This window comes from Desmodus rotundus, chromosome 1, assembly GCF_022682495.2.
Source record: "Desmodus rotundus isolate HL8 chromosome 1, HLdesRot8A.1, whole genome shotgun sequence".
NCBI lineage: Eukaryota > Metazoa > Chordata > Mammalia > Chiroptera > Phyllostomidae > Desmodus > Desmodus rotundus.
Window position 1 is genome coordinate 135,434,762 of NC_071387.1, and position 12,495 is coordinate 135,447,256.

Sequence of the window (12,495 nt, forward strand, 5' to 3'; positions counted from 1 at the left end):
CCAGCCAAGATGGAGGTGCAGGTAGATATGCTCTGCTTCCTTACACAAGCCAAAGGAGGACAACAACAAATTTAAAAAAATAAATAAATAACCAGAACTGACAGAAAATCAAACTGTATGGGAGTCTGACAACGATGGAGATAAAGAAGAAACGTTCATTCAGACCTGTAGGAGGGGTGGAGATGGGCAGTTGGGGTGGAGAGGACCCATGCAAAGGCAAGGCAGCAGCTGGTGGACCAGTGGACTGGATGGTCCCACATTAGCATGCAGATAAACTGGGAGGAAAAACTGGCGAGTGTGACAGACTGAGCAACTCCAGGTTCCAGTCTGGAAAACTAAAGCCTCAAGACCTCTGACTGAAAAAATCTGTGGGGGTTGAGGCAGCGGGAACTCCCAGCATCATATAAGAGTTCATTGGAAAGACCCATGGGATCCTAGAACATACACAAACCCACCCTCTTGGGAATCAGCACCAGAAGGGCCCAATTTGCTTGTGAGTAGTGGAGGAAGTGACTGAAAGCCAGCTGAGAGCTGAGCAAGAAGAGGCACCGTTCCCTCTCTGATCCCTCTCCTGCATACAGTGCCACAAGGAAGTGAATACGTTCCTGGTTGCCCAGCCCTGGAGAATACCTAAGACTCCACCCCTTACAACGTAACAGGTGCTCCAAAACAAAGAACTATGGCCCAAATGAAAGAACAGATCAAAACTCCAGAAAAAGAACTAAGGGGTGAGAAGACAACCTACCAGGTGCAGAGTTCAAAACACTGGTAATCAGGACACTCACAGAAATGGTTGAGTACAGACACAGAATAGAAGACGTAGTGAAGACTATGCAAAGTGAAATGAAGAATATCCAGGGAACCAACAGGGAAGGAAACCAAGACTCAAATCAATGGCTTGGAGCTGAAGGAAGAAGTAAACATCCAATTGGAACAGAATGAAGAAACAAGAATTCAAAAAAATGAGGAGAGGCTGAGGAACCTCTGGGACAAGTTTCAACGTTCCAACGTCCGAATCATAGGGGTGCCAGGAAAAGAGGAAGAACAAGAAATTGAAAACTTATTTGAAAAAATAATGAAGGAAAACTTCCCCAATCTGGTGAAAAAAATAGAATTTCTTCTCAGAGAGTCCCAAAGAAATTGGACGCAAGGAGGAACATACCAAGGCACATCATAATTACATTACCCAAGATTTAAGGAAAGAATCTGAAAAGCAGCAAGAGAAAAGTAGGGAGTTACCTACAAAGGAGTTCCCGTAAGACTACCAGTTGATTTTTCAAAAGAAACATTACACACAAGAAGGGGCTGGAGAGAAGTATTTGAAGCCATGAAAGGCAAAGACCTACATCCACAATTACTTTATCCAGCAAAGCTTTCATTTGGAATGGAAGGGCAGATACAGTGCTTCCCAGATACGGTCAAGTTAAAGGAGTTCATCATCACCAAGCCCTAATTATATGAAATGTTAAAGGGACTTATCTAAGAAATAAAAGAAGATCAAAAATACAAACAATAAAATGACAACAAACTCCCAACTATCAACACCTGAACCTAAAAAACAAAAACAAAAACTAAGCAAACAACTAGAAGAGGAACAGAATCACAGAAATGGAGATTATGTGGAGGGTTATCAACAGGGAGGGGGAAGGGGATGAATGGGTGAAAAGGGAATAAGAAGCATAAATGGTGGGTACAAAATAAACAGAGGGAGGTTAAGAGGAGTACAGGAAACAGAGAAGCCAAACAACTCATATGTACAACCCATGCACATGAACTAAGTGGGGAAGGAATGCTGGTGAGAGGTGGGGTGCAGGGAGGAGGAGGATAAAGAGGAGAAAAAAATGGGATAACTGTAATAGCAAAATCAAGAAAATATACTTTAAAAAATTTATAATATATGAGCCATTCTATGTGACTGTTATCAAGGATTTAGGTATGGGTATTCCTAAGAACTTTTAGCTAGAGATCTCAATAGAAATAAGTCCATAAATAAGTTATTTCAGGTTATCATTTGATTCTTAACAATGTATTCCTTATTAATAAAAACCGTGGTAATAATGTTTGATCTATAAAAATATTAATTATAATATAAAACATATTTACCATCTTTTTGTTTCCTGATCTTTTTTCTTATAATTATCCAATTTTTTCATTCCTCTAACATTCTGCTGCTTAAGGGTTTCTTCTGTCTCCCAAGTATTGTGAATATGGGACCATCCCTTCCATTTAATTAAATACTGGATTTCTCCTGGTTCTTTGTTTTTTTCAAACCCTGCATTTGGGTCACCATCTGCTTCAACTGCATAGATGGTTGTAGTAGCACCAGTAGCTGAAAAAGAAAGCATGATACACTCCCTGTAATTCTGTTATAGGAATACTACCATTCAACTAACAAATTGAGGAATATGAATAGAAAAATATATGCTCTCTTAAATAAATAAAGTATCAGGGCACAGAAATTTATGTGAAGTTATAATATACATATAAAATAAAAATTGAAAATTTTAGAACAGAAAAATTATCTAGTTTAATCGTCTCAGTTTTTTTAATCCTTTCAGTTTTAAAATTAGAATCATGTACAAAATACAGTAGCACATCTAAGAGAATAGAGCAATTTACAATAACTGTTCACTTAGAAACTGATAATTAGAAACTAATATAATTTAAAATCATTTTTAAAAACTGCATGTCTCAAATTACTACGTCAAAGAAATATCTGTACCCCCATGTTCACTGCAGCATTATTCTCAATAGCCAAGACATGGAAACAACCTAAGTGTCCATTAATAGATGAACAGATAAAGAAGTTTGATACACACACGCAGGAATATTATTCAACCATAAAAAAAGAAGGAAATCCTGCCACTGTTACAACATGGATAGAATTTGAGGGCCTTATGCTGAGTGAAATAGGTCAGACAAAGAAGACAAATACTATATAACCTCATATATGAAATCTTAAAAAAAAACTCATGGGAAAATAAATTAGATTTATAATTACCAGAAGCAGGAGGAATATGACGAATGTGGCGAAAAGGTTCAAAATCGATAAATAAGTACTAGGGATGTAATGTACAACATGATCACTACAGTTAACACTGCTGAATGGTGTATTTGAAAGTTACTGAAGAGTAGATTCTAAAAGTCCTCATGACAAGAGAATTTTTTTCTTTCTTTTTTTAATTGTATCTATGAGATAACTGATATTACTTAAACTTCTTGTGGTAATCATTTTGCAATACATGTCACCTTAAATTTATACAATTGTGTATGTCAACTATATCTCAATAATACAGAAAGGGGAAAAATGTATGTCAAGGTAACTAAAAATAACCAATATATTTGCAATAAAACAAAAACACATTTTTTAAAAAAACCAAAGCATTTGTGAAATTGAAAACATGAACCTAAATAACTATTATTTAGGCATGGCAAGAGAAAAAATTAAGTACACAGGTTAAAAACTTTCTAATTATCTGTAATATATGAACCAAGGTCAAATGGATATTTGTTGAAAAAAAAAAATACTCAAGCTAAGCAAAGTCTATTTTACACCAAATAGGTAGAACAGAAGAAAATCTACCCTCTTGGCTTTCAAAATTGAAAGATCTTCAAGAAGTACTTTATTTAATCTAATATTATTATTGTTATTATTATTATTAAAGATTTTATTTATTTTTTAGAAAGAGGGGAAAGGAGGGAGAATGAAAGGGAGAGAAACATCAATCAGTTGCCTCTCGCATGCCCCTAACCGGGAACCTGGCCCACAACCCAGGCACGTGCCCTGACTGGGAATCGAACCAGTGACCTTTTGGTTCAGAGGCTGGTGGTCAACCCACTGAGCAACACTAGCCACAGCTAATCTAGTATATTATTACTGAAACCACCAAACATAAATGTTTTTTTTTAAAAAATACCTGCTTTTCTCCCAATTCGACAATCCATAAACCGTTCTATTGTCTCAAATTCCTCTTCCTCGGGTTGAGGAACATCCTCTCCACAGACTTCAAGTAGGTCATCAGAATCTGTTTTCATTTCTTCATCTTCCTTATAGCTCACGTTGACAGTTGCTTGACGACGAGAACTTCTTTTATCATTATCATAGTCTTCATCATAATCCTCCTCAGATGAATCAATCTGTCTCTTTTTTTGTCCAAGAATCTTCTTTCCATTTTTTGACTTAGATCTAGGGTAGACCAAGGGGTGAGAGGTGTTTTTTTTTACATAAACAATGGCATAAAACCATAAGAAACTATATACAAAAGGAATGAATACCTCCTATAGCCAACAGTTTTCAGCACACCCCAAGAACATACTACGCTTACCTGTTTTGAGGTTTTCTGCTTTTAACTTTGTTTTTTGGCTCATAATCAGATTCTGTTTCATCACAACTGCTTTTATCTCTTTCTTCTTCTGATTCAGAATCTGAGCCACTCTGAGATGGAGATCCTGATCCAGACATTTGCCAATCTTCACTGTACATAAAATAGATAAATTATGATTATTTATACTTACATCATATAGTAAACTTTATCTCTAATAAAAATACAAGAAAATAAAAAACTGCCTTCTACTTAATAAAAATATTGTTGCTTTCATGCTTACTAAAAACATTTAAATGTCTGTAAAAAGAAGAAAAATGCTGGAAAATATTTGATATAGATTTCTTCCTATAATTCAAGAGTTTTGTTAATCATTTATAGTTTATACCTCAATGAATGGCGAATATATAAATGTTATTTTGACTATCATTATGGAGAAAACATAGCATGATCATTTAAAGAGCATAACTGTATGAAAATTATACTTGCCCTCTCAAAACAAAACATAAAAAAGATTCAAATCTCTTTCAATTTTCTGGAGATACTTCAAATCACTTCAAAACTGATTTTCAAAAATAGTACATGTTCATGAAGAAATTAAAACAGGGATTACAAAAATATTTTTAAAAAATCAATCCATCTAAACATTCAATTACCTTTATTACTATTTTTAGTCTATTTAATTCCAATCAACATGTACAGAGAAAATATTGGATGCACATAACATTCTGCCATAATATAGACTCCAAATGAAAGATACACACTAAGTTCTTATACATATACACTATATTCTGTCTCGGGGTCACTGATTCTACTCCATTGCTCTGCATCTCTTGCATCAATGACTATGTTAATGATTACATAAACAAGTACATATGACAAAATCTGGTTTATATCAAAACACAATAGAGAAACAAGTTTTTTTATCTTGAAATCTTTTCAGAGTTTACACACGAAGATTAACTAGAGACAGAATATATGAAAAATTATCCATTTTATATTTTTATAATATTATGATTTTTATATCCAAGAATGTCTATCTATCATTCCCAATTACTTGCTTTTTAAAATATTCTTTGCTTGCACCTAGGCTGAGTTCAGAAATTACTAATTCAGGGGAAGAGTTACATTAACTGAGGAGACACAGTAGTTGAAAATGCACTTAGTAAACTAGAAGACAGATCTGAGAAAATTAGATTACAGCATAGCAATAAAGGGATAGAAAACATGATATAGTAGGATTCATGGAGGATGGGATGGATGATCCAACAGATATGTACAACATATATGATCCAAGACAAATATAATATTTACATCTATTAATAGTACCAGACTTGCAGAAGACGTCCAGAGATACAATGACTAAATTTTCAGAAACTAAATAAAAGATACAAGTCTTCATATTAAAGATGCATAAGATCAAATGCATAAAGTGGAATAAATAACAAATTCAAAGCTAGACACACCAAAGTGAAAGCATGAAGTATCAAAGAAAATTGAAAAATAAGAGACAATAGAAAAATGTTTTTGAAAAAAACTCAGACAATCTAGGTATCTGAATTGAGAATCTAGGGTATTCTTATTTTCTCGGTCAAGTTCTTTAGGATATTATTGTTGAGTTCCTAAATGAGTTCTACAGATTAAGTAAATTTCATTTGCAGATGAATAGTAAGGATAACTATTACCATAAATTAACAAAACCACCCAAAATCCATTATTAGCTGATCACTTACACCTTTATACCCAAGTTAAGATTTTCTGACACTATGTATAAGCATATCTTTGAAATTTCAGAATACATAAGGGAGAGAGGGGATAGTAGATAAACAAGTGGCACAAAAACCTTAAGTCATCACAGAAAGATACAAATTAATGGTTTAAATTAACCTAATAAAATGTCATAAACCAAAAAATTATAAAAGTACACTTCTGGCAACAACTTCTAATAAAGAAATATAGAATCATTAGGATTTTCCTGATATGAGAATAAGTAATCAGTTGAACAAAATGACATACTCTTTATGCTTTTTCCTTTTGACCTCACTCGTGTCATCAGAATCTTCACTGCTAGAAGAATCCTGTAGAAAAAAATAAATAAATGAATAAAGTTAATGTTATTAATGAATGCAATTTAACCATCACACACATTTTTGTTGGTCATACTATTTAAAGTTCACCCTGCTAATAACAGTAACTATAAGACCTCCTTTGTCCATGTTGTTATTATTTATACTGTTAGCACAGAAAATGATTAGTAACATTTTATTCAAAATTTATAACATAGCCAATGAAATTAGGTAAATATCACAATGTCAGCATTTTGTACAAAACTTTAAAACCTATCATCTCTGTTACATACACAGGAGCTCCCATAAAACTGTAGGCTGATTTCTTAACAAAAATCTTTAAATCCAAGAGAGAAAACTGAAGAAGTTCATAACCACCAAACCTCTATTACAAGAAATGTTAAAGGAACTTCTTTAAGAGAAAAAAAGAGATAAAAAATATAAATAAAATGGCAATCACTATATTATCTATCAGTAACTGCTTTAAATGAAAATGGATTGAATGCTCCAATCAAAAGACATAGGGCAGCTATATGGAGACAAAAATGAGACCCTTACATATGCTGCCTACAAGAGACTCACTTCAGGTCAAAAGAGTTACACAGACTGAATGTAAACAGATGGAAAATGATATTCCATGCAGATGGAAATGAAAAAAAAAAAAGCTGGGATAGCAATACTTATATCAAACAAAGTAGACTTAAAAATAAAGGCTATAAAAAGAGACAAAAAAGAACATCTCATATACAATAGCCAAGGTATGGAAGCAACCTAAGTATCCATCAATAAACAAATGGATAGAGAAGATGAGGGACATATATAAAACAGAGGATTAACCATAAAAAGGAGTGAAATCTTATAATTTGCAACAACATGGATGGACCTAGAGGGTATTGTGCTAAATAAATCAGACAGAGAAAACCAAATACCATATAATTCCACTTATTATGTGGAACTTAAAAAATACCAAAATAAATGAGTAATAAAAACAGAAGTAAACTCATAGATACAAAGAACTGACAGTTGTCAGATGGGAGCAAGGTTAGAGGGCTAGGAGAAAAAGGTGGAAGAATTAAGAAGTACCAACTAGCAATTACAAAATAGTCATGTTGAAAAGTACAGCAAAGGGAATACTATTATAATATTAGAGGAAATAAAGGTGGAAGAATTAAGAAGTACCAACTGGCAATTACAAAATAGTCATGTTGAAAAGTACAGCAAAGTCAATAATATTATAATAACTATGTATGGTGCCAGGTGGGTACTAGACTTATCAGGGGGGACCACTTTGTAAGTTATATAAATGTCTAACCATTATGCTGTACACCTGATACTAATATAATATTGAAAGTCAACTGTAATTGAAAGAAAAATCTACTAACTCTGAAGACCATTATTATTGCCTAGTATGGCCTCAAAAAGAAATCATAGTCTCAAAATTTTACTATTTTTCTTCCCTATTAGGCAGGTTTTGAAACAGTTCTTAAAGCACACATGCATATATGCTCACATCTACACAGGAACTGTACTATTCACAGCTGCTGCCTATTCTTTTAAAAATATGTTGAGAATTCTGTTAATATTCTGTACAAATAAGACTTAAAGAGTATATTATTTCTTCATTCATATATGTGTACATACATACATACGTCTTTGTGTATGTGCATTTTTGTAGTATTCACATATAGGTTACTTCCAGTTTTGCTTTGATTAGCAAATGCACATAAATTTCCATTGCTTTAGATTAATCCCTAAAAGTACAATTATTAGATAAAATATGTCTGTGTTTTAAGATTCTTGATATACATAATCAAATTTATCTCCTATCCTTTCAAAACACGTGATTCTAATAATTTTGTAAGTATCTACCTACTTCAATGACTGGGCATCATACCTACTTTTAAAATAGTAGCTTTCATAATGAAAACTCACCTCTTCTGATCCACTATTAGATGAAGCTTGATGTTGTTGTTGCTGCTGCTGCTGTTGCTGCTGCTTCTTGAGCATTGCGGATCTCTGAACAGCCAGAATACTAGGGCTAGATTTCCAAAACTATAATAGAAATATGAACGAGTAAAGGATCAAGTTTTGCAAAAACTAAAAAGAGGTTCTTTTATTGAAAAGCAGCATCAACATTTTCACTGCCTCCAAATAATAAATTAAGACTATCTTCCTTACTTACATTATATGTAATATTAGTGCAATATAAATAAAATGTTGAGCTTTACTTATATATAAAAAATTTATGCAAGCTTCATAGATAATATTAATCAACATGTTCTTTGGGGTTACAGGTATAACTTTCAAAAACAAAGTGATAATTAATGAGATACCAGTGATACTCAAAGTGGTTTCCTATTCTTTGAACTGGTGTGAGGCAAACATGAAGAACTTAAATCAGAATGCAAATCAACTACATTACTAAGCACCTTTTTTGTAGCAATATTTTCTCAATGAAGAAAGTTATACGTTGACTTATATTCTGGCGAAAACATCCTATGACTGGTACTCTGGTCCAAGCATCTTAAGATTGGTACTCTAAGTAACACTACTTTATGCTATTATGAGGTGTAGACAAGTTTTATTAAATATTGTAGTAGCTTTGACAAACCAAATGTCCCTTAGCCTATTCTACCAAGTGTTTTCAAGGAAGCAGAGTGTTCCTGCTACTAGCAATAAAGTGTCTCCTTGAAGATCTTGAAAGTAGAGATCAGACACTGTAGGATTAACAGAAATATCTCACAAAGACTTTAAGAAACTCAATTTCCACCTCAGAAAGAGGTTGAAAAGATTTTGTGTGTTTATTTTGTACCTGCTGTTTCATAGTTACAGATTCTCTTCCAAGCCAATCATTCCACAGATATTTAACCACAACTGAGAATCACTGAAAGTAAATTTTAATGTTTAAAATTTATGTTTTCTAAAAGCTCTATTAAGAGTGCTGTAAGTCAATGCTGTAAATCTACCTTTCACTGGATACTTTATTTATTACCTCAGCTCCATCAACTTTTGGTGGTTTTGCTTGAACTTTGTTCTCCCGGGATGTATCTGACTCAGACTCCGACTGACTGCCCGATTCAGATCCAGAGTCAGAGTCACTGCTACCCGACTGGCTACTGCTCCCATCACTAGTGCTTCCAGAACTTGAACCAGATCCAGAGCCTGAAGCTGACCCAGAATCATCATCCGACTGGCTGCAATTTAAAAGGAAACAGATTTCAAACAAAATTATTAGGAATTTAATCTTTCTTAAAAAGTCAGCTGAAAGCCCCAAATCATTCAACTTTATTTCATATTTCAAGTTTCTATAGCTAAACAAATAGAAAAAGGAATTAATGGTAATCTATAGTAGTAACTGACAGGGTTAATAGATTTTGTAGTTTGGGCCAAAATGTAAGCAATCAGATCATGATCGTCTGACAAGATAATGAGCATATTCTATCAAGTACAGAATCCTGGGCTAAAAACTTGGAAAGTTTAAGCCAAGGGATATCCTTAAAAGGCTAGTTAGCTGTAGTAAATATAAAGTAGATGTGTGGAAAAAAGTTTTAAAAATGTGTTGAAAATTCTCATGGTAACAGGTAGAAATGAAACTTGTAATTTCTACTTGTCTTCAACTTTGTATCTATAGTTTATCATTCCAGGGAAGTATGGTTTATTATAATTAGGCTACGATAAAATACAATATACTAAAAAATAAAATCAGTAATTGCTTCTCTGAGAAAACCAGCGACGCTGTCGTGATTCCACAGTCATACATCTGAAATAGCAGCAAACACTCACAATCTTTCCTAACCTCTATACACGTACATGTGAAAGCAATGAACAGTTAATTGAGAAATTATCATTTTCCCAATTACTAATTTTCAGTCAAGGGAAGCTTAAATATGGTCTGAACTAAATAGTTGATTGTGTAAATTATTATTATCCCCAAGGCTATTTGTTCACATGGTGTTCACATCTGAATTGTTGAAAACCAGGGACTAAAATTTTTGATACACATGGTAGACAGCTTTTTATATGATTTCATCTGGCTTTATGAGAAACAACAGATAATGCAGTTTAGCTATAGAAGAACTCATTCTGCATGTCTTCTGCTGTACTTTTCAGAAAAACCACCAGATGGAGGTATTACTCCATGAAAACAGACTTCAATATTAGAAGCTATTCCTTTCTAAAAGCCATTTCTCCTATTTAAGAGCAAGGAATTAATAGTTTCTACATGGAAACACAGATATAAAAGTTTGCAAGACTTCTGATTCCAAAAGTGAGATATAAATTAAAATGCAAACAAATATGCTTAAATGCAAACATATATATATATATATATATATATATAAATCTAGCGGAATATTTTTATTCACAGAAATTGTAAAAAAATATTTGCTTCTAAGGACTATGATATAAAAATTATTTTTGCCACAATTTCTACCCACTGTTCACAATGGTTCTGAGGTCCAAAAACAGTACAGTGCCCTTTAATTAAATAAACAACAAAAAAAATCTTTCCATATTTTACTTGGATCCCTTGAGAGAAATTTCAGCAAGAGTACTAGAGAAGGTATTTTTCCTTACACACAATTTCATTTCTCCTTTAACCTGAGAGAGAGAGAGAGACATCTACTTATTCAATAAACTTAACTAAGAACTACGTTGTTAGGCACTGGGAAGATTGAGATAAGACAGTCCTTACCATTAAAAGAACTTCTAACCTGGTATGGAGAGATGGTCATGTCAACCAATAAATACCATTATGTGCTATATTGAAGACAATGGATCCAGGTGTATGGGGAGCACTGAAGATACAACCAAGTTTGGTACAGTAATAGTGAAACATTTAGAAGAAGGCATAGTCGAACTAATTCTTTAGGAAAGAATAACTAGGCAGAGGTGTATCACTTTAATTGCTTATAAGCTTCTTGCGGATCTTGTTTATTTTTTCCGGAGTCTCTACCACAGGAACTTCTACAGGTGGCTACTCAATAAATACTTGAAAAGTAGATGAATGAATAAGTGAACATGGGTGGCAATCATGGCTCTATCTTCTTAATAACACCTTGATTAGCCATTCACCATGGACAACTAGTCAAAATTCCTTGTTAGTAGGCATAGTTCTGGCTGGAGATGAAGGCAAACGGCCTGAACCTAGGCTACTCTAACGGTATAGGCTTATTACTACAATGTCTTTACCTTAGATATTAGAAGTATGAAGTATTTATTTATTTTATTTAGTTCTTAGTAGGAATAAGAACAAGGAATATCAAATATGTAGTCGTAGAATGATCTCCAGGATACAGTTAGAAAAAAACCCCACAAAACAGTGTTTATAGTTAGCTTCCTTTGTATAAGGGAAAAACATTCGTACATATTTGCTTATACTTAAAAAAAAACCAATACAAAAATGGTAGCATAAACCAACAATTAAGTTAAAAATGACTACCTACAGAAGGAGGGAGTACAAAGAACATGGACTGAAAGAAGTCATGAGCTTTTGAATCATGTCAGTGCTTTATATAATTCATTTTTTAAAAATCTAAAAATTGAAAGAAAAATATGTACAGGTGGAGGGGGAGCAAAGATCTATATTCCAACAAAATTTTGCGCTAAAATAGGTGAAAAGCCTCTTGCTAATAATTATACTTCAGCCCATGCTGCAAATGCTCTTTCTAGAATAGAAGTCTGATCATGGTGTAACTTTCTTTTATAAATCTAAAGTGTTTCTGTAACAAAGTTCAAACACCTATGAAGGCATTCAGGAATTTGTCTCAGCCAGTTTCCTACTTAAACCCTTAGTTCTAGCAGTGGCAAACCCTGTAATTCTCTGAGAGAAAGTTTCTCTTTCCACTTCCTGCTTTTGCATAATTATTTCTCTCTCCCTGCCCCACTACATAATTCCTACCTGAGTCTCACCTCACAGGTACTTCTCCAATAAACATTTCCTGACTCCATTCTCAACCTAACATTAAATCAGGTGTCCTTTAGCACTCCCAAAAAACATCCTTTCCATACTGCTATCTACACATACTACATGGTGAGAACACCATGTAACAATCACTGTAATTTTGTTTTCTTTTGCTTTATTGGTATCCTATACCTTTGATATTCCA

At 33.5% G+C, this 12,495-nt stretch overlaps 1 protein-coding gene across 3 annotated transcripts in view; it reads right to left on the reverse strand.

Moving 5' to 3' along the window:
- Nucleotides 1-12,495, reverse strand: part of CHD1 (chromodomain helicase DNA binding protein 1) — a 72,352-nt gene that overhangs the window by 40,430 nt on the left and 19,427 nt on the right. For all 3 annotated transcript variants that reach the window (XM_045197677.3, XM_024563254.3, XM_053911070.1), the window contains exons 3-8: nt 9,381-9,582; nt 8,321-8,440; nt 6,339-6,400; nt 4,326-4,475; nt 3,918-4,186; nt 2,104-2,329 (exon numbers count right to left, since the gene is read on the reverse strand). In XM_045197677.3, the coding sequence (XP_045053612.2) occupies nt 2,104-2,329; nt 3,918-4,186; nt 4,326-4,475; nt 6,339-6,400; nt 8,321-8,440; nt 9,381-9,582 (1,029 nt within the window). The remainder of the gene's footprint in view (nt 1-2,103; nt 2,330-3,917; nt 4,187-4,325; nt 4,476-6,338; nt 6,401-8,320; nt 8,441-9,380; nt 9,583-12,495) is intronic.